Here is a 23,827-nt window from a genome sequence, read left to right on the forward strand (position 1 = left end):
GTTTATATTCATATTATTTGTTTATTTTTCTTGTTAAACGTACAGATTATGTTGATGTTTTGGTTTTGTAAAAAACGTGTTTATATCAAAACCTACAATAAAAAAAAATAAATAAAAAATAAATAAATGCAGGCTTGGTGAGCAGAAGAGACTTCTTTGAAAACAAAAATCGTACCGTTCAAAAACTTTTGACAGGTAGTGTATATTTATATGAAAATATTAAAAACCAAATTACATGCATGCGTGTATATACACATGTACAATAAATATAATTTTCAAATTGATTTAAATGTATTAAATATTTAGGTTTAAAATTAAATTACACTTTCTAACACAGCACTATTTAAAATTTTTATATGATATGATTTATTTTAACATTTTTGAAGTTTTCACCAAACTGTTTCCCCACATTAGTAAGTGATTAATTAACTTCCAGAATAAAAATTTCAGGGTAATTTACTCACCCCATGTAATTCAAGATGTCTTTCTTCCTTCAGTCGAAACGAAATTAAGCCTTCTGAGGAAAACACTCCAGGATTTTTCTCCACATAGTGGACTTCAATGGGGATCAACGGGTTGAAGGTCCAAATTGCAGTTTCAATCCAGCTTCAAAGGGCTCTACACAATCCCAGCCAAGGAATAAAGGTCTTATCTAGTGAAAAAATCTATCGTTTTCTAAATAAAATACAAAGTGATCTAACTTTTAACCACTAACGCTCATTGATGCGTGTCTGCAACCTGAAACTGCAACCCATTGGCTCACATTAAAGTCCACAATATGGAGAAAAAACTGGAATGTTTTCCTCAAAAACCTTAATTTTTTTTTCAGCTGAGGAAAGAAAGACATAAACATCTTAGATAACATGGGGGTAAGTAAATTATTAGGAATTTTTATTCTGGAAGTGAACATTCTTTAATAAAGATAAAATTACTAAAGAACAGGCCAAAAGCAACATTACGTCTTTCATATCAGACATCCTTGATTCCACCCAGATAAGAACACAAGCGCATGATATCACCACTTATGGGCAGAGCAGGAGAATCCCTTATATTTGAGGTACTAGATTGCATCATTAATGGCTTATGACATCAGCATAGTGATCCAGGAAGCTTGAGAGGAAAATCCACAGACAAGTGGAAAACACGGGTGAGAAGCAAAAAGAGAGAGACAGAATTGACATGGTTTACTGTACACAAAAGGACGTAATCAGTGAGATCAACACGGTATCTCGGTGAAGCAATCGATGATAAAGCGCCCTGGAAGAGCGTGTTATTGTAGATGGGAGGTCATCAGCAGCGATAGGGCTGCCCACGCGCTGCCCGGCTACTTCCTCCGGCCGCCGTGGGAAATCAGCGGTCGGCCGGCTACTTATTCAAAGCGGCGAGAGAGGAGTGCGAGCGTTTAGGCAGTGCTTGTTTATGCAGATGGCGATGTGATTGCGCGTCGTAGAGTGTCAGTCGACAAGATTCCAAATGTAATAGTCCCTGAGAGGCACTTGAATGGAGTCGTTCCCCCATCACACTCCCCCGCCCTGCAAAACTTTCTTATTAACCGCACCATCTCGCCATCTCTCCCACATACCCCTCCTTTCCCCCCGTTCCTCCTCTCTCCTTCTCAAATAAACCTACAAAGAAAGAGAAATTAACAGAGGAGACGTTTTTCTCCCTGCTGCCCCTCTCCTTTCTAGATAGCGCAGGAAGGAGTGAGAGAAACAGAAGGAGAGCGGGAGAGAGAAAGCGATAGAGACAGAGGAAAGGAGCAAAAGAGAAAGAGGGAGAGAAAAAAAAACATAATTTATCTGTGTATTATCAAGAAAGGCAGACACTTTAATCAGTCAGCTATGAAGTCAGTATTTCCATTCTTATCTGTTGCAGGAGTGGAAATGGAGAGCAGATAGTGCGCTGGGAGCCCATCGGTGGGCAGGAATGATAATGGGAGAGAGAGGGCTGGCTATTGGACCGCTGTGTCAGCTCTATCTGCACCCATTATCAAGGGCCTTATCGGCGCTGCCATCAGCCAAGCTGTAATGGGGCCAGTTCAACTTTCCACATTATCATACCGCTAAGACCTGGTTCAGTGAGGCTAGAGGTCTGACTGGAGACAGGGGAGAAAGGGCGGGAGAAGGGGGTGTGGGGGGGGTTACAGAGAGACAGTTGTTGGGGGGTGGGAGGAAGAGCGAGATAGCAGTAGATATTGGGGACGAGAAAGAGCTGGGGTAATGGAAAGCGGGCCAGAAATGTAGGGGGAGAGACGGGGGAGGGGCTTACGTGAAAGGCTTGGTAAGTCAAGACTTTGATTGACAGGTTGAAACTAAAAGCTAAAAGGAAAGGTGAGGTCGGGGAAGGCCTAGACGACTGAAGTTCATACCAAATGATGATTTAAAGGGACAGTCCGCCCGAAACTTACTCTTAATATAGGATGCTGGTAACCAAAAAATTGTTGTTTATGTCATCTATAATTCTAAAAAACAATTTTCGTGTGGACTATCACTTTAATACCGCTGGCCTTATCATATAATCATCTCTGTAATGAAAATACTTTCATTGTGATCACCTACAGAGATAACACACCGAGGGGCGTATGTACCGGGCAAGGCTTTGATTGACAGGCCAAGAAGAAGTATCTACGACGAGTACACATCAAATGTCCAAAAGTCCACAATCACGGACTCACAATGATTACTGCCTGCAATTCACCATCGAGTCTTATCTTATAATCATCATGATAATGATAATATTTTCTTTGTGATTGTCTAAAAAGATAAGAGACGATGGATGATGACCTTTGACAAGTACGATTTCATTTTAGATACTGTTGGCATTAGAGCAGGATTACACATTAAATGGTTTCAATAGAAGTCACAGACCAAACAATACATTCCTAAACGGCACATCAGGGTACTAACTGCTCATTTCAACTCTGCAGGTTTATAAAACACAAACCGCCTAATCTTCACGTTACTATGCCAATGCTCACCTAGTTATTGGAAGCAAAGCTGTTTATAGGAATGCAGATGCTGCCAATTATTTTCATATATTCATTTCAAATAAAACATAAAATTTTAAATGAATTAATTAGCGCTGTCAAACGATTAATCGCATCCAAAATAAAAGTTTTTGTTTACATAAATTTGTGCGTGTACTATGTATTTATAATGTATAATGTAAATACACAAACATGCATGCATATATTTAAGAAACTTATGTTTATATATTAAAATATTCATATAAAATATCAATTACATAAACATAAATGTAAACACTTGTAAATTTTGAAAATATATACTGTATGTGTGTATATTTATATATACATAAGAAATATAAACAGTACACACATATTATGTGAACAAAACTATTATTGGAAGCGATTAATCACGATTAATCGCTTGACAACACTAGAATTAATACATAATACAATATAATACTACATGTGTTGTAACAGTTTGATGCATAGATGCATTTTTATTTGAATATTCAGTGATGGCAAAGATTAAAACAGAGCAAATGAGCATCAACTGATACCAATAAATAATAATAATAACTTAAAAAAAAACTCTAATATCAACGAATAACCAATTTGGTAAAAATATAGTGTACTTGACAAAAGAAATGCCATATAAAGAACATGATAGCATATATATTTATATTTATATTTTATATATTTATATTTTACATATATATTTATATTTATATATATATTTTTCTATGGATTTGCAGAAAAGGTGTGAAACAAATAATTTAATGTAAAAAAAAAAAATGTTTGGAATTTGTTCAAAGGGTCATTACGGAAGCCTGTTTCTGCCACTGAATAAAAGCTAAAAAAAAAAGGTAATTGCGACTTTTTATCTCACATTTCTGAATTTTTTCTCACGATTGTGAGAAAGTCCAATTCTGAGGAAAGAAAAAAAACGGATATGTTCCCAGAATCTTCCCAGAGTTTATATCTCACAATTCTGACTTAATAACTTGAAATTGTTTATATCTCAGCATCCTGGCATTATTTTTCAGAATTACGACTTTATTTCTCAGAATTACAAGTTTAAATCTAATTGGGAGTTAAAAATAATGCCAGAATTCCGAGATATCAAGTTTCAAGTCATTAAGTCAGAACTGTGAGATATAAACTCATGCTTCTGGGAACATATCAGTGTTTTCTTCCCTCAGAATTGGACTTCATAATTCGCAAATGCAAGCTTATATCTCACAATTCTGAGAAAAAAATTCCAAGAAAAAGTCTGAATTGTGAGTTTGTATTACACAATAATGAGAAAAAAAGTGAGAATTGCAAGATGTAAACTCACAACTGTGAGAAAAAAAAATCTGAATTGTGCAATTAATTACCTTTTTTTATTTTTTTACTCAGTGACGGAACCAGGCTTCCATTGGGTCACAACAGAAAAAACCAAAAGGCCAAAAGTGAAGGAAAAATAAGTGAGAAAACCATGACCAGAAATAGCACAGACTTGATAACACAATCTTCCATATCACTGTTTTAGGCTAGATTTGCCTATTAAAATGGACACAAAAGGCAAAACCACACTGTATAAATGAGCAAAATTCCCATTAACTGTTGGCTATGAAATTACTGTGTCTGAAAATGTCTGAACATTTCATGTGGCTTACACACAAACTGACCAAACTGCTCTGCTTCACACCTCGCATACACAAACACGTCTCAAAACAGGAGCTGGAAGAGGTCTGAGGTTGATCTCTGGCGGTCTTCCTTCTCTTTCTAGAGCTGGCCAAGTGGAGTGTGTGAGAGCAGAAAGAGGAGCCACTCTGGTCTAGACCACCTCTGTTCAGGGGTGGCTCCCTGGAGGCGGTCTAACCTCTCCTCTTTCTAGGGCCTTTGTCCCAGCTGCCCTTCTGTGCTTATCTCTTCTCTTTCCGCCTCTCCTTATGAAACATGCCCGGTGTTCCCTTCCCACAAGAGCCTCCTGCCTGGCATATAACACCCAAGCCTGAGCTCTCCGCACCGTAAGCAATAGGGATACTCAAGACAACATTATCTTTCACATTTTACAACAGGCCAGTGGTAGTTTATAGCAGAGGTGTGCAAACTACAGGTTCTCAAAACTGACCACTCAGTTGATTGTTTAAACAACTAATTGGCAATTCTGTCTTAATCCATTCATCCAGATCATTTTGGAGTCTAAAAAAATGAGTATAAAATGAAACACAAACATTAAGTAATTAGTAGTAAAAACCTGACCTTGTGCATGTGCTTACACTCAGCTCTTGGCAGCCCTAACAAGCAAGCCAGTGAAGACTGCTACTATCCCAGAGTGTTATATTTTACACCCTGGGACAGAAACTCACCTGAATGCCATTGGGATGTGACCTAAAGATTTAATCTACGGCCTTATGGTTGAGACAAATACACCCAGCTGAACTGTTTGCATAAAGCCCCCCTTGAGATAACTGTACTGATCCTTTTAAAGGAGGGAAGAGTATAGTGTCACTCTTGAACTTTGTGTCCTTAGCACTATATCAAATTGATGGCCCACACCCCCAACCATGCCAATTAAGCACATCAAATAAAGAACATGACATCAAACCTCAGCGTGGAAATCAGCCAATCTAATCAACCCTGTTAGCCGTGATCCACATCAAATATGGCTCCTCCACATCGGACAAATTATCATATCTCCATTCTCCTTAAGACGCAACTCATTAACTCCAACCAAAAAGCAGAGAAAACTCTATTACACCAGCCTTCTGGAGAAAAAAAAAAGAAATCTCCCTCCTGCGATGGCAAATCTCACCTCCGCCGCTCCTATCAAAACGGCACATAAAAATAAGTCCTCTCCATAAGATGCTATGTGATAACAGTGCATTAAAAGATTACTGCCCTGTTCCCATCTTGTTTTTAATTGCATTGGGGCCAGAGGCTACGGGATCCTTAATAACACATTAATATTTTATTCTCATCCACCGCTCTACAATCACATGCAACTGCAGTTGCGTGTAAGACTTTATGCTATGTCTGCATTTGGTGGGGTTACTCATAACTTTTATGGCGCTTGGCTGAGTTACTGTATGCTGCGCAGAAAGATGCCATACAGACAGCTCTGATAGCGCTGACATCATCAAGTGTAATTTACATATATTTACATAAAATAACCTAAACAAACAAAATACAAAAATGTGGTTGACTAGATAGATGTTCTTTTGCAAATATTAGATTGCATAAAAGTACACCCTCTGGGTTTCTGCTTCGCACAAACATTCAGTTTCTAACTCGAGTCTACATAACAAAGGAAGAAGTGAGGATTTAGAAGTGCTAATGGGTCAGTGAGGGTTCAGTTATCATAACTCACTCGACTTCCCCTTGCGTAAACATTAGGAAAGAGCAATAATTCATCAAAACACCTAAAAGCTTTTCCTTTTCACTGTGGAAACCAACAGACACTTCCTAAACGGTAAATTCTAATTTTGACATTATTTTCAAGCTATACAGATCAAACTCTCATCCAATCGGGAGAGCTCATGGGCTGCACCGATCAGAATATCACCAGCTGACCTATCAACAAAATCTACACAAAATTCTAATAAGAAAGTAGTGAAAATGATGGCTGTATGGGTTATTTGAAACAAATAAACCATTTCAGAAAAAGTTAGTTTGGGGCTTTTAGATAAAATCTTCAGGTTTTAGCAAGTTAATGATTGAGTAACATTGAGATCTGTCAGCAGAATGCAACAAAGAGATACATAATAATCCTTACATCAATATATTATGTTTTGCAAATTATGTTTGGCCCATTAGAAACATTTGAGTTAAACCTTCAATAGATATGTAACGCACAGCACATAATAACGTTTATGCTGTATTCATCAAAGAATGCTGAAATAAATGTTTTTACACAAATATTTAGCAGCACAACTGTTTTCAACATTGATAATAATAAGAAATGTTTCTTAAGCACCAAATCAGCATATGTGACCCTGGACCACAAAAGCAGTCTTAAGCAGCAAAAAAATTATTGATTTTTCTTTTACGCCAAAAATCATTAGGATATTAAATAAAGATCATGTTCCATGAAAATATTGTGTGAATTTCCTACTGTAAATATATCAAAACATAATTTTTCGTTAGTAATACGCATTGCTAAGAACGTCATTTGGACAACTTTAAAAGCGATTTTCTCAATATTTTGATTTTTTTGCACCCTCAGAATCCAGATTGTCAAATATCTCGGCCAAATATTGTCCTAACAAACCATACATCAACGGAAAGCTTATTCAGTTTTTATTCAATTTCAAAATTTAAAAATTCAATATTCAAATTGACCCGTATGACTGATTTTGTGGTCCATAGTCACATATTAGAATGATTTCTAAAGGATCATGTGACAATAACTGGATTTACAGCCAAAGCTACGCATTTAACTTACGCACAAAAATAATCGCATAAACATTTGCAAATAATCACCATTTCCATCCAACAAGTGAAAGAGAACAAAATCACCACTTCCTGATGACCTTGCACTAAATATCACCAAGAAATGTAGAAGAAACCACTGAATATAATAATTTTAAAATTACTTGCACCTCAGAATAAGCAGACAAAAAAACAATAAATGCGGTCATTGCTTTCGGAAGTGAATGCCTGCAAACAGAGTCATGTAAGACAGTCCTGGGAGGCAATTATACATAAATACGTTGACGAGGCATTTAAGAGTGACCATAACAACATTTCAGACACTGTGCAATGAGACTGTTTCGCTGGTTAGTCAGGTTACATCATCCTACAGCGCAAAGTCACATGACTTTTTTGATGCGTGTCTAGGAATTTATTCGTCAAATGCATTTCCATCTTACATTATTTGCATTAACGCTTTTTGCTCCAGTCAAAAACAACCAAGAGCACTTCCTTTTTTTTGCGAATTAGGGATTTTTAAAAAAAAAATCAGAAATTTGTTCTTTCCATCACTCGTTTTTAATGTAATACTTCAAAATGCGCATAAAAACAAGGTGATGAAAACATAGCTAATGAAGACAGACTGGAGTAATGACTTTTGCTTTACTATCACAGGAATACATTATTACAGACATCGAAAACAGACATCATGTTTTCCTATGTCTTTGGAGTGTTACAAGCTGTTTGTGCATATATAAGATCCGTAAAGTTGCTAAGATTAAAGTCTCGAAGCCAAAGAGATATTTATAAAAGTTAAGACTCAGCCACGCCTTGCTAAAACACCTCATTCACACACGCCCCCCACAAATCTACATCACCGTGTGGGAAGATGTGCATAACAACATCCAAATGTATACGCGAAAAAAGAAGGCATAGCTTTTATTCTCGCTGTGGTATTGTAGTCACCGTCGCCATGTCGTGGAGACGCTGTGTGTTTTGTTGCGAAAGCTAAACTACTTCGTTTGGCCTTCCAAATGAGTACACAACTAGTAATCAGTGGTTAAGTTATATTTACAACACTGTTTCAGAACAGTACAGCATATTTTACAGAGGATCGTTTACAATTCCAACTCTGCAAGGATAGTCTGGCGCTTCTGACTCACAGCCTGTAAGTATGTTTTCATATTTAAAGAATTTGCTACTGACTATTCAAACGCGAGTTTAGTAGTGCTTGTTGTTTGTCGTTTCTACGATCACAAATGCAGACATGGTTTTATGGTTACACGGCATGAAAAGACAGTATAAGTCGTTATAATCACTAATTATGTCCCCACTGGATGCATCAAATGCCTAGTTTATAATGGGTTTTATTGTTTTTGTCTCATCGCGTCATTGTCACATTTACGTCACACACTTGAGGTATTCGACCAATCACAACGCACTGGATAGCTGGCCAATCAGAGAACACCATGCTTTTCAGAACAATGAGCTTTGTAAAAATCTACACGTTTCAGAAAGGCGGGGCAGAGAGGAGCAACAATAATGTACAGTATGTGCAAAATAATGTGTTTTTTGAACCGCGTAAACATTGCATTACACTAATACACAAAATAATGTTCTTTTTAGCAACATCACGACCCTTTTAAATAATAGGCTTTGTGTTCACTTTATCATAATATTAGTATCTGTAAGCACAGTTCAAAAGCAAGATGCATTATTAAGTAATGATCATTAAAACAGGACTTTGAAGACCTTGACAACAGGCTTTAAAGACTATCAGATAGCAGAAATCATTGATAATCATGTTTTATCGAAATCATGAAAGCCGTCCTTGGCTTTGCAACACATTATAAAGACTTTATAACTTTCTCACAGTGTTCATTGCACCCGCTATCACTCAGTATCTAATATCTCACTGCAAATCAACATTTCAGCCATACTGCTGACGCCACATTCTTGTTTCCTTTCGCAAGGCGTAGAGCTGAATACTTTTTTTTCTCGCTGTTTTTCACCAAAACGCACCCTAGAGATTAACATCGGCGAACAAAAAAAACCCTGCATCTCAATGCTATCTAACACAAGATCTACAGTGAGTAATATGTGGAATTAGTTTTAATTAAATTAATCAACTACAATGGTTGTTAGGAGAAAAACACAAGGGTGGGAACCGAGAGTAACTAAGGGGGGGGGAATGCATTCACACCTATCATCTAATTATACAACAACATTAATCACATTAGGGCTGGAACTGATTGCCAGGGTCCAGGGCCCTGCTGTTCTTACGTGTAGCTTTGTTATTGCAGCAAAGCCTCAGCTCCTGCCTGCTCTGCGCTGATAACAACTCTTATCGCACTTGGCGATCTCTATCTATACCGGAGATCAGGCCCCAGGCTTTATCAAAAGTTCACATCGAGCTAAAAGCAGAACAAAGAAGGAAAACACACAAGCAAAAACCACCAAGACGCAACGGCGTGTGTGTGTATGTGTGAAAAAATGTGTGTGATCTTTCACATTTTTGGCTGAGTATTAAACTAGACCTCAGGGTCAAATGACCCCGAGACAGTGAACCTGACAGCGGCAGCAAAAGCTCTGAGAATGCTTTCAACAAAAACAGGAAGAGATCCCATCAGTTGTCCACACTTTCAAAAGTGCAAGCCCAAGGTACAGGAGGTGGTAACTCAAACAAGTGCATTGTCTGGCCCCCGGCTTCTCAAACATCCTCCGGCCGTTGACGCCAAATTCTGGGAGCTTATGAATAATTCACGCCGACCTCTGAGCCGTTTGAATGATGTCACTCTCTGGCTGTTATCTGTGAGAATCTCCTCTCTGTTATCTCCCAATCATCTCAACGGCTCGCTTATCAGCCCCAGCGATCTCACTGAGGCAGCTGCTTTTAAAACGCAGCATACATCCATCCACCGTTTCTGTATTCCTGCCTCTCTCCCCCAGCCCTTATCAGGCCTGCCATCCTACTCTCTCTTATCTGCTTTTCTCTCTCTCTTTTTTTAACTTATCTAGAGATACACCCAGCCAGTCCCAAACAACAACAACACAAACATGACAAAGATGAGAACGCTTCAGCCAAATGTAATTATAATCCCAATCCCCCCTGCCCCCCCTCGACGTTGGGACTATCTCCACAGAGATCGCCGCCTCACCTATCTTGTCTCCCATCTCAACCGCCAAAATATAAGCCCCGGGATGTGGCCCGTGAGCTAATCTCGCCATCAGGGAGGGATGGATAATCTATCAGCGCGATCTTCACCATTGGGAGAGTGACGCACAAAAGACACACAAAAATATTTCCTCTCAACACAGTCTTCCATGATACCGGATACCTCTTTTAGAGGGGCCAGGATTGTAATCCTTCCAGTAAGAGTGTAACAAAACAATGCAGTCGTGCATTTATTATACACAGCCGCCTTCACGTTTACATAAGCAAAAAGGTAAGATAAGAGGGGCGATGTGCATACGAGGAGCTCCCTAGTTTGGTAATGGGGGGGGGACTCACCTTTGGCGCCAAATCTGAGATACTCTTCCATCTTCATTACTCTAATGGTGGGACTCGTAGAGTTGGCGATGTGTACTTCAAAAGCAAGCAGATATGAAATCTTCACGGGGTTCAACGTTTCAGGAAAGATAAGGAATGTTTATTCTGAATTGTTCAAAACATCAGCTACGAGCGGCCTGAAGTAGTAACGCTGGTTCTACTGTTTGCAGCCGCCTCTAGGTAAGAAAATGAGTTCTCCAGAAAACAACCAAGAGATTATATCAGATAGGACATCTCAATTAAGAAAACGCCTTCGTGGGTCAGCAGGTCATTGGCATTACCGGCCTCTCCAGTCACTTAAACAGACCTTGATACCGTCCGTTTACACTCAGCGCTATATGCTAATGCTGCCTTATCAGGCCATTTTTCTTTCCTATTCAAGAGTCGCTTTCTGCCTTTGAATTGCATTAATATTTTTTTTTTTGAGCAGCCCTTTCAAACTCAACCTCCAAGTTATTGCTACTGTGCTTATCGGCCGAAAGCATCTCTTCTGGATGAAGAACTGAAACAGCGCCTGGCACCAGAGCAAAACGACTTTTCAGCGCTGTTGGTTCCTTTCACAGAAAGAGAGAGGGGGAGAGGCAGGGGTCAATGAATTTGATTTTTACTTTAGGAATTTATCGACCACAAAACATTAAGGGTTACATCAGTCAAAAATGAATTTCTGATACATTCATGTTATAAACCTGTATGAAAGAACGTCCTGTTTGCTTTTTTCCCCGAATTGCAATTAATGATGAGCGAAGATGTTGTCAAGCTTGTCAAAGAATGGTATGATCATCTCAACAGTGTAATAAAAGTGGCTGATAAGCGCACTATTGTTGTTTTCCACTAAGTAAGTGAGCTGTCGACAGCTGCGACCAGTGTTCAGTTAAACTCAAGAACCAAATTAGTTTGTTTTCAGAATTAATAATTATGATTGGTGTGTAAATTCTATTAACTAATGCACTGAAACGATTCTCAAACGCATGCTACTTTTCTCTGGAAAGCAATAAGCAGAGCTTATGGCTTGAAATAGTCACTTTTATGATTATTTTGTATAGTTTTAAAGGCTTTGTTCACTTTTCGTCGTCGTTAAATGGAAAACAGCAACCAAGATATTCTTCAAAATGTCTTCTGTGAGTCATACAGGTTTGGAGCTTGCTAACAAATGACAGAAGCTAATATCTTGCATACAAACTAATGCTGCCTGAACATTATAGGGTTCAAATGGATAGATGCAAAAAAAGATCCAATTGTAATTCACTATCATGTGGAGAGATCAGCTGGGCGCGCTATCTGACGTCTCATCTCTGGAAAGAGAACTGAAAAGCCGGAGGAAAATGCAACAGCAGCCTCGGTGCAGCCACAGACAGAAAACAAATAAAAGATCCAATTTTAATCCTTATCTCGACTGGGATCGGATCGCTGTTTATCTGAACTCATATCGTCTTTTTCAGAGAACAGTGACGTTTCCACAACAGTATTAAACAGGAAGCCAGGGTTACACTAGGGTTCGAGCAGACGAAGGCACTTTTACGAATTAAAAAGTGCAATAAAAAGTATTTGTTACACAGAATTTTAGCAGCTGGATTTGAAAAACGAAGCGCGAGTTTGTTCAGCGGCTTTGACATGTGCTGCGCGCTTTTACGCGTCCTAAAAGCTGGTGGTTACTATGGCAGTTGTAACTAAATGTAGCCGTTTCTAATTTTTACTACTGTCTTGAAACACAAAAATTGTTTGAACAGCCCGGTTATGCATCTAAAGCGTGCCGTTTGTCTCGTGTTAATAGAAAGATCTTGTCAGTTTCCACGAAACTGTTAAACGGCATGGCAACGCTGCGCGCAAAAAAAGCAACGCTATCCAGTCATATGAATAATGTCACACACTTTATACAATGAGTCACCATTTACAACAGCGGCACCGGTGCTAGTGAAACTTTAAAAGCTTACGTTTGATCTGTCGGGGTTTGCTCTGCTTTCTTCGGGACATGCTTATTCCGTCGTTCCTGCTCGGCTTGCGGCAAAAGCGATCAAGTCCACCGGGGTCACTAGCAGCAACAGCAGCACTGGATCACAGTTCTCTGCCCGTCCGAAGACACCCGCATGACCTGTACTTTGATATTCAGAGGCGAAAGAGCTACCTGTGGCCGAGCGAGGCTTAGTTACTTTTCGACGTCTTCTCAGAGGAGCGATGTTTCCTCTCCGTTAGCCACAAATAAACTCTGGCGATGTAAGCCCTGACAGCGCATACGCTGCTGAAGAAAAGTAAAGCTTTAGCTTTTAATGATTTGTTTATGTCTACTCCGGTGAAGCACAGAGAGAGCGCAGTTCTCAACAGGGCTCGATCGACACATGAAACAGTGGCGCTGATATGTTATGACACGCCTCCGTTACGCCCCTTGCGTATGATGCCATGCCGCACGCCGCTCACTGCGCCCGCGCTCCCGGCAAGCTCTCGATCCCCGTAACATCACACTTCCATCAGTGCAAGGCATACTAAGCTTGCCTCGTTTGCATGCTAAACAGTTTTCTTAGGGTTGAGCGTTTACGGAAAATCTTGAAGGGGCTATTAAAAAAATAATGGCATTATTTACCACTACTTGGTAACTTTTTATTGCAAAAGTAATACATATAAACGATTATATATACATAATAATACTAATTATAATAATAATAATTATTATTATCATTATTATTATTAACGATTTGTATTATTAATATTATGTATACATAATCTTTTATGTATATTCTTATATAATATATATATATATTATTATTATTAATAATAATAATAATTATTATTATTATTATTTCTTATTATTAATATTATGTATACATAATCTTTTATGTATATTCTTATATAATAATATACATATAATTATTATTATTAATAATAATTGTTATTATTATGTATACATAATCTTTTATATATATTCTTATATAATAATCTATATATATAATATATATTAAATATTATTAATAATAATAATAATTATTATTATTATTTATTATTAATATTATGTATACATAATCGTTTATATATATTCTATATATAATAATAGAAATTATTATTATTATGTATACACATTCTATATAATTATAGATAGAATTATTAATTATTATTATAAAATATATTCTAATAAATTCAGTAATGATAAAAATTATAACAACATTCTATAAAAGTATTAATAATTATAATAATAATAATAATAATTGTATGTTTATAAATAATTATAATATAAATATATAAAACAAATATTTTTAAAAATATATTTAATAAAACAACAATATTCTATATAATATTAATAATATATTTTATTGTGATGATGATGATTATAAATTATGTATACATAATTTATATATATATTCTATAATGATATATAATTATATATGTAATATATATTTATATAATAATATTAATAATAATTATTTTTATAAAATAATGTTTATTATTATAAAATACATTCTAATCAATTTATTATTATTAATGATTATTTTTATAATTATTGAAATATTACTATAAAACATTCTATAAAAGTATTAATATTAATAATAATTATTATTGTAGGATTGTAAATATTTATAATATGAATATATAAAATATAAATATTTTAAAAGTACGTAAATTATATATAATAAAAACAACCACATTCTATGTAGTATTAATAATAAATTATTGTTGTTGTTATCATTAATCTGTCATTGTACTTTTTATGTAAAAAACAATTTATATAATAATTATTCTGTGGTCACAATCTATTTTTTACTTAGGTTTTATTATTCGTACTTGTCTGTTTTATATAATTCTGCATTATTTTGGTCATTTTTATTGTTCTACTCTCTTTTGCTGCTGCAACACTGTAGTTCCCCTCACACAGGAATCAATAAATATTATTTTATTCTATTTATCTACTTTAAATGAGGTCGTGACCAACATCTCCAAGTTAACAGTGGGTGGTGATTACAAAAAATTTACAATTATAGCTGTCAATCATGGCATAATTACCAAAAAAGTGACAATGCTGTTAGTTTTCATAGCACAGATGCTGGCACTGTGACCTCCTCGAAAACTCACTGCTTCCATCTAGTGACCAACTAAAAAGCTAATCTCATGCCTCACAGCAGAGGCCACCATGGTTGTAGTGAACTACTAGACACATTCCTCCCAGGCCACAATATTTGAATATGAGTCAAATACATCAACCATGTCATATGCCAACAACCTGGAACATATGAGGCAACCACAAATGCTAACAAAGAAAAAAACATTATCCTGCATTTGTGTTGCGTCACGATTCATTAAAATTTGTTAGAAGGTTCAGAACAAACCGTTTGGGTGGAGTGTTAAATACTGTTTACAAGATCAGTGTTTGACCTTGTTAATCTTTATGTTGGAACATTGGTTATCATGTCTTTCAAGATTAAACATGATGATATCAACATTTAAAATAAAAAGGATTATGCGCCCTATAAATGATGACATAACACAACAATGCATAAATAAAATAAAAAAGCCTAGTTAACGCAAACATTATTTTAAAAATATATATTACCAAATAAAACAATTTAAAGATTAAAAAAAAGACGAAAAATAATAAAATGATCTCAATTAAAATAAAAAATATATATATTAGTTTACTAAATAATTAGTGTACATAGATTTAAAGAAATACAAGTCTAAGCTTTTAATTATAAATCCTCTGCTATTGATAAAACAAAAAATATATATATATAAATTACTATTGTGATGTTTGAGTTTCTAGTTTATGTGCAGTATGATACTATACTTTGCATAATCTATAAAGTGTCTTGTAAAAAAATGAACTAATCTAAAATGAAGTTAAAAGGTATTTTTATTCAATGGAAAATAGGAGGGATTTCAAAGACAAAAGCACCCGCCACATTTAACTTCTTTGTTATTTTGCAATCACTTCACAGTACCTCCCCTGTTTCTAGACCAATGCCTCTCAACTGCAATCTTTGTGTGAGCAACCCCAAATCATGGTTGAGGGTTGTTAACCGGTATGCCACCACAGTTAGTCAAACAAATGCTTATTAATAAAAAAGGACACAACAGAAACCAGCTACTAAGTGAGTGTCATTGGATACAGCTTTTAACTTCTCAGCTTTGTAACCTTCAAGCTTTCCTGGTAGCTTTGTTCAATAAAACCAACATAAGGCATGAATTATTAACCTACCTGTAAAGAATCTGAGCCCGTGTGACACTCTTTTGCCATTTGCATTAACACACACTTTATCACAGGGTGCAGCATGAACCGCTTTGACAGGAGAACTTACTGTGGAGGCAAATTAAATTATCCATATGGGGGAATGGCTGAGAATAAAAAAGTATGACTTTTCTATGACATTTTGAAATGTTTCGTTCACTTCACTAATAAACGTAAGATGTTAGAACTCTTTGATCTAACATACATGTCAGAACAAAGAAATACACAGATTAAATTAGAAATTAATTATTATTATTTACACAAAGAATGGACTTTCTCTCCTCAGCCTTCAGTACAGTTCCATTTAGTACATATGTAACAGCTGATTTGTTTTGTTAAGGGGGTAAAGTAGGATCAGGTCAAAGGCCGGTGTTTTGTCATTGAGCTTGTGTGAGTGATTCATTTAGTGAGCTCTTCATTACATGAGAGACTCAAGTCTGTATCCATCTTTAACGAAAGAACAGCTATGATAAAGGTTTTGCTCTGCCTGTGCTTGACCCTGGTGCCTGTTTGGACAGCCCCTGTACAGACAGGCAAGTTTATTATCTTATTATATTGCTTTTTAAATAATATTTAACATTATACAGTTAAATACTATTTTTCTTAATTATGTATTTTATACATTTTTGAAGAAGTATTGTTAGCTGACAGGAATATAACATGTATAATTATTAATAATATGTATTAAAGAATGGGCATTGGAGTATATAGTTTATTCAGAAATGAAAATACTCACCCTCAGGTTGTTCCAAACTCGTAAGACCTTCGTTCATTTTCGGAACACAAATTCAGGTACTCACATGAACGCGCAGCGGGAGAGAAGAAATCGTCGAATAAAGTCGTTGTTTTTGTTTTGTTTTTACGGTTGAACAACTGATGTCACATGGACTATTTTATCGATTTTCTTACTAGCTCTCTGGCTCTCGAACGTGGTATCACCGTTGTTTTTTTTATAGTGTCAGAAACTTCTCGGATTTCGTCGAAAATATCTTAATTTGTGTTCCAAAAATGAACGAAGGTCGTACGGGTTTGGAACGACATGATAGCAAGTAATTAATGACAGAATTTTCATTATTGATTGAACTACCCTTACGAAAATTAACCATGGTTTTAATACAAATAAAACCAAAAACATGGTTACTATAAACTATGGTAACTACAAATGAACGATGGTTTTGATATTCTAACTATATGGTATTTGTAGTAAAACTGTGGTTTTACAAAGGGTAGTCAATAACCAAAAAAATAATGGTTACTACACTTTTACAGCTATAATAATGGTTCATATTTGTAAGGGGTCAGATTTCTGTTTGTGTTTTTAGAGTCTCAGCCTGTGGTTGTTCTGAAGCATGGCAGTGTTCGTGGGCAATATATTAAAGTTAAAGGCTCAGAAAAGGTGGTGGAGCAATATTTGGGCATTCCTTTCGCACAGCCACCTGTTGGCCCTCTCCGCCTGGCTGCACCTAGTCCTGTAAAGGGATGGGAGGGCATAAGAAACGCCACCCAGCACCCATCCATGTGAGTATGACTGTATTCATTAAAGTAACTGTCACGCAGTAGATCTGTATTAAATGACTAATTTACCGCTATATTACTATATATTCACTAATGTATACAACTGTAAAAACAGACCTGTGAAATTTATGGTAAAAAACAATTTGTATATAGCAGCATTTTAGGTTATATAGAACTGAACTTAACTGTTTTGCTTTTCATTAACATATTAACATATTATGTTAAAAGAGGCATCAGATGCAAAATTCACTTTTACATAGTGTTTGCATATAAATGTGTCTTGGCACTATGTGTACACAATCACCCTACAATGATAAAAAATCCCTTCATTCCTTTTTTTAATCCCCAAAAAACCTAAACAGTCTCAAACAAGTTGTTTCGATTTTCTGAGCAGTATGATGTCATACTTTTGATGGTAACCTGCCATCAAATATACAAAAAGTGAAAGCGAGGCGTAGAGTAAGCAGTAGCTCATTATGACGAGACATGCACTGAAAAGGGTTGCTGAAAACAGAACTGTTTTTGACAAGGTAAAAGTGTGTTGTTTTTCACAACTATTGAAGAAATTTTAACCAAACTGTTGCAGAGATTTCATGAAGACCCTAAAGAATCATACCAACTTAAAATAATGCAATAACATTAATTTAAAAAAAAAAACAAAAAACATTTTAATATGAAGCCCAAATGTACATAACTGTTTAACAAAAAAGAGATACCAAGTGTCAAATGTGTCATAAGTGTCACACAGGTAAATGTGTGAATGTCAGTTTACGTGTTTTCACTGTAAACTAGATCACTGTTTATTTTCTGTACATTTAACACCATTTTTCTTATTACTGTAATGCCTGCTAGATTTACTATAATAAGAAAATTTGTCATTACCAACCAAAGCAGTTTTACAGTCTTTTGCCATTAAAGAAACAAACATTTTTTACAGTGTACCTTCTCTTTCTGTATTCTAGATGCCTTCAAAACCCAGATATTCTGCCCATAATAGCAAAATCAATGAAGTTGGATTTCACACCCACAGGAGTCTCAGAAGACTGTTTGTATCTGAATGTTTACACTCCTTCTCAAAGATCAGAATCAGATAAACTTCCAGTGAGTACTAAACAATGGCTTCTCTCATCTAAATTAAAGGACAGCATTCTGACTTACGAATATGCTTTATTGATAACTTCCCCAACTCTTCTGACAAAAGCGATCTATGCAAACCAACAGGTAATGTTCTGGATCCACGGAGGGGCTCTGGTCATGGGCGGCGCTTGCGCGTTTGATGGATCCCCGCTAGTGGCCTATGAGAACATAGTTGTGGTTGTCATTCAGTACCGACTTGGAATGTTAGGATACTTCAGGTATTCATTAATGGTGGAAAGAGCGGTCACCACTCAAGCAGTTTGTCCTTTTAGGAAAGAAATCAGATTTATTGTAGCATACTGAAAGTGCTTCTGCAAAAGGTTATAATAACACATGCTATTGGTTGTAGCACAGGAGATAAGAATGCTCAAGGAAACTGGGGTTTCCTAGATCAGATTGCTGCTTTAAAGTGGGTGCAGGAAAACATTGAGGCATTTGGAGGAGACCCCCAGTCTGTCACCATAGCTGGGGAGTCTGCAGGAGGAATCAGTACGTCTTTTCTGGTTAGTAAATGTTTTTAAAAGCAGCATTATCTTCATTTTTGTTCTCTATTGTTGCAAAATAATTATTTATGTGTCTGATAGTGATTAATCTTATGATTTCTGACGAGTCTTTAAAAAACAAGATAAGTTCCGAGTAAGTTCCTTGTGGTCTTGCTGGTCTTCCTCTGGAAATATGATAAGTGAATAGCTGAAAGACAAGTTGTTAAGACAACATAAGATCTTAATCATTAATAGATTCTCTGTGCAAGGATCAAGTGTGTTCTAAAGATGGATTCTTATGTTCTTCTAGACATTGTCACCCATGACCAAGGGGCTGTTTCAGCGGGCCGTCTTTCAGAGTGGGGTAGCAACTACAATTGGCTACACTGTCAAAGACCATCTGATGTTTACCAAGGTATTTAATACAACAATACAACAATAAATGTATACTGCTCAATAGGTCCTTATAGGGAATCTGTAGAATTACATCACTTGGCAAGAATTTTAGAGTCTTGTTAAGTTTAGTTCAGTTCACTTCAGTTTGGATATGTTCACACTGCAGGCAAATGTGGTTTTGCTTACAAGATTCAGATTTGTTTTTCTCATGACAGTGTGAACAGCACTAACCACACGGAATCTGATCATATTTTTGCAATGCGACAGCAGTGTGAACTGTCATTTCGGAATTACGTCACTCTAGATCAGCATTCGTCACGATTTTGTGCTCATGGTAGTCACTTGAAAGATTTTGCATACCCAAAGTTATCAAGTCACTTGCGAAAGGTAGTCAGATTAATCTATAATCGCTTACTTTATGTCCTCCGTGTGTACTTCTGTATGACAGTGCACTGCACATGTGTTGCCAAGTCCACAGTTTTTCAGCATAATTGGGGCTTTTTTATGTTGCAGCATCATTTAAAATTGTATATTGAAAACACCTAATGTAAGATAATTATTAGCCCCCTTCACACAGTAATACCAGTAAATTGCTATGCCGGAATGACTAGGTACAAATATGATGTTCAGTTTTTTTTTTTTTTTACCAGTAAAACACCATTCACACATCAGTTTCAAAATTGTGACATCATTAATTAGTAAATAACCTGTAATCGTCTGCGCCTTCCAGTGTTGTGTTTGTGTCAAATGTTCTCATTTGGCTGAGAGATATCATATCAAGGCCAATTCACACCACACAGACAAACGCCAACAAACACGTTTGTTCGGTTTTGTTGGATCAGTGTCAGCATCTGTTGTCATTGGTTGGAGTTTGTTGTCACCCAACTGAACTTGTTTAAAAAGAATTTGTTGGTATCTGTTGGGGCAGTGTGAACATGACAGTTATTTTTCATAAAATTCTTAATCCAACCTCCAACTTGCTTGTTGCTGTTTGTCTATCCAGTATGAATTGGGCTTTGGACAACTTCAAATTAAACTATTCAGTACGGAGTCAATGTGTCATCTACATCAGAAAGTAATGATTGGCCCAGAGCAGACATCTTTTACACAGTGTCTACACAGAACGCGAGTGAGACAAAAAACACTGCTGTGTGCACACCAAACGCAAAGTGAAAATTCTCATCGCGTTATCACTCTGGATACTCGTGGGATGTTTTTTGTGTCACTCGCGCGTATAAAATCATCACATAATGCTTTCCTCTATTTTCAATATAACCGGGTATGTCAAGCTGGACTTGAGTGGTGTTGTGGCGATATGGAAATGAATCCATACCAGCTTTTGCGCCTTCCCTGCAAATTACGAGGAAATGGCATAAACTATATAAAAGAGAAGAAGGAAAGGAAGGAAAAAAGCAGCAGAAGGAAAAATACACGTGGAGAATGGTACTTAAAAGCGAGTGTTTTGTTTGATTTTTTTATTTTATTTAGGTACTTACTGTAACTAACTTTAGATTAAGTTTTGGGGAGCCGCCACTGTTAGAGGCAGAATAATTTCTTTAGTGATTGGCGTGTGTGACAATACATCATGCCGTGTTGCCAATAATGTTAAGAGGCAACAAGGCAAGTTTTGAGAAGCAATTGGGCGGGTTTTGTTGTGAAAACCTGGCAACCCCGGCGTCACGTGAATTTTCTGCTTGTTTAAATTTTTCAACTTCAGAAGATGTGATATTGCCAACCCCGTCGACCCAATTTCATTCGCATCGCCCTGCGTAAATTCGCATCTATTCGAGTCTTTGCATTTACTTAGATGTAATCTACTTATGCAAATAATTAAATTCTGGTTCACCAGCCGCTATAGGGAAATAGCGAAGAATAACAATGTGTAAACTGTTTGCACTACAAACCAGTGTGTTCATAATAAAAACGACGTGACATGACAAATCCCCAACAGTAAATTGCCAGAACGAATTTACAGGTAGGCTATTTTTGAAAAGATCCTGTTCACGCATGATCTCTTAACGGTAATTTACTGGTAATTTATTAGTAAAGACTGTATGTGTGAAAAGGGCTACTGTCCGTGTTCAGAAAAAGCTTACTGTCTGATCTGTTTGACCAGATTGTAGCAAATGTTACTGAATGTGACTCCAGCTCTAATGAAGTACTAACCAAATGCATAAAAGAACTGACTGAGGAACAAATCATCAATGCAGCTAAAAAGGTAGGAGCAATGAATCTGAAAGCAGATGCTTTCCAACAGTTCATGAAAGAAATGCAATGCAGCTTGGAAAGAGTATGAAATAATTTCTTACACCAAATGATTTCTTTAGCAACACATTTTCCCTGGAGCAACAGTTGATGGGGAATTTATTAAAGCTCAACCAGAGGAGTTACTTAAGAGCAAAGACTTTCAGAAAGTTTCAATTCTTGTCGGAACAACAAACCATGAATTTGGATGGATGCTCGCTCAGGCAAGTATCAGACATTTTTGTATGGAATGGTAAAATTAAACAAAAAGTCTATAAACATTTATGACTATTTTTAAATAATAATGCATGTGCTCTTTTTTTCAGGCCTTAGTCCCAGCAGACTGGGTAAACGGAATGGACAAAAAATCAGTGAAGCAAAGTTTGGACCTTTTTTACAAAGATGGAGTAAAACTCAACTTTTCTTCTTCTTTCTTTCCAGATCATTTGTAGTGGTCTAGAAGCTAAAACAAAGATAAAATGCGAATTAATTTACTTGGATTAATTCAGTCTGGCTAATTTGTTAGTATTTGTCTCCCTCTAGCGAACAGAGTACAAAACAGCATTTAGGAGACTGTGTAATCCTTCATTCTGTCATTGTAGAAGTCTGGAGTCAATGAAATCATAGCAGAAGAATACCTAAAAAATGTTACAACTCCAGAAGAGATTCGTGATGCATTTACTGATATGCTGGGGGATCTTTTTATGGTGATTCCCTCCATTACGGTTGCATCTTACCACAGAGGTTGGTTACACTGATGTCAACATTACTGATGTGTACCTTTTGGTTTGCTTTTTTATTTTCCGTCATCCTTTGTTCTAACTTCACAGATGCTGGAGTGCCTGTATATATGTATGAGTTCCAGCATCGACCCAGTATATTTAAAGACCTCAGACCCAGCTTTGTGAAAGCTGACCATGGTGATGAACTTGCATTTGTGTTTGGAGCCTGTTTTTGGGATGGCTATATCAAAGTGGGTATGTAGATCTAAGACCTTGTTTGACCGGACAGTTTACAATGGCAGGGGTTTGAAACTGCAAATGACTGAAACAAAAGTAAAAATTGTAATCACAAATTGGTGATGTGGTTATGGATATCAAGTCTTTATCATCTACAGAACCACTCACTGAGGAGGAAAACCAACTATGCAGAACCGTCATGGCATACTGGGCTAACTTTATTCGTACTGGGTAAGTGGTACATCAGTTGCTGGACAGAGCATTAGTTAATGATTCTTTATTTATTAAATTATTATTTCCACAGCTCACCAAATGGCCCCAATCTGGTGCACTGGCCTGTATATGACAAGTCTAATAAATACATGAACCTGGGATTGCAGCAAACTGAGGGACAGGGTCTAAAGGAGGACAAGCTACGCTTTTTCACTGAGGAATTACCTAAAAAGCTTGCTGCACTCCACAAAGCCTAATTAGTTATTTCACCAATAAACAGAATGCTTCTACTATAAATAAAATCTAATTTTCATATGTGTGTCAATAATTATTTTTGTCTCCATGCTGTGAAATTGCTCCCAGAGAAACCCATTTGCAGCTTGATTTGCAGCAAGATTTCTGCACGCTTTTCTATTTTTCTCAAATATAGCCAAAATCTGATCTGTTTGTCTGTATTTTATAGTGAAATGTAGTAGCAAAAAAAAACGTACCCAATAATTTCTGCCAGTCACATGATTTCATATTTCAGTATTCATAATATATATATATATATATATATATATATATATATTTTTTTTTTTTTTTTTAATTAAATATTATTATATTAATAAATTAAATATTATATTCATGGTGTAATATTCATATATATATATATATATATATATATATATTATATATTATACTATATATATATATATATTCATTTTAATAATACAGAATAAAAGAATATATTAACATATTATTATATTCATAGTGTAACAA

At 36.2% G+C, this 23,827-nt stretch overlaps 2 protein-coding genes across 2 annotated transcripts in view; one reads left to right on the forward strand and one right to left on the reverse strand.

Moving 5' to 3' along the window:
- The window catches only part of zfpm1 (zinc finger protein, FOG family member 1), a 103,971-nt gene extending 87,029 nt beyond the window's left edge, over window positions 1-16,942 (reverse strand). Inside the window, exon 1 of the mRNA XM_051134838.1 lies at window positions 16,856-16,942. Coding sequence (XP_050990795.1) covers window positions 16,856-16,892 — 37 coding nt within the window. The 5' untranslated portion in view covers window positions 16,893-16,942. The remainder of the gene's footprint in view (window positions 1-16,855) is intronic.
- ces3 (carboxylesterase 3) lies at window positions 16,485-23,378 on the forward strand. The gene is made up of 13 exons (XM_051134840.1): window positions 16,485-16,652; window positions 17,442-17,637; window positions 18,597-18,735; window positions 18,856-18,989; window positions 19,121-19,274; window positions 19,564-19,668; window positions 21,766-21,867; window positions 21,977-22,117; window positions 22,220-22,300; window positions 22,496-22,637; window positions 22,724-22,870; window positions 23,011-23,083; window positions 23,157-23,378. The coding sequence occupies exons 1-13, from the start codon at window positions 16,586-16,588 to the stop codon at window positions 23,320-23,322; spliced, it is 1,647 nt and encodes a 548-aa protein (XP_050990797.1). The 5' UTR covers window positions 16,485-16,585; the 3' UTR covers window positions 23,323-23,378.
- The last annotated feature ends 449 nt before the right edge of the window (window positions 23,379-23,827 follow it).

This window comes from Labeo rohita, chromosome 18 (genome assembly GCF_022985175.1).
Source record: "Labeo rohita strain BAU-BD-2019 chromosome 18, IGBB_LRoh.1.0, whole genome shotgun sequence".
In the NCBI taxonomy this organism is placed as follows: domain Eukaryota; kingdom Metazoa; phylum Chordata; class Actinopteri; order Cypriniformes; family Cyprinidae; genus Labeo; species Labeo rohita.

Bases quoted from the DNA above. Each gene is read 5' to 3' on its own strand.
- ces3 (XM_051134840.1), top strand. From the start codon at position 16,586: ATGATAAAGGTTTTGCTCTGCCTGTGCTTGACCCTGGTGCCTGTTTGG. The intron at 19,669-21,765 runs GTATTTAATACA...CTGTTTGACCAG, and splicing joins ACCATCTGATGTTTACCAAG to ATTGTAGCAAATGTTACTGA. The intron at 22,118-22,219 runs GCAAGTATCAGA...TCTTTTTTTCAG, and splicing joins TTGGATGGATGCTCGCTCAG to GCCTTAGTCCCAGCAGACTG.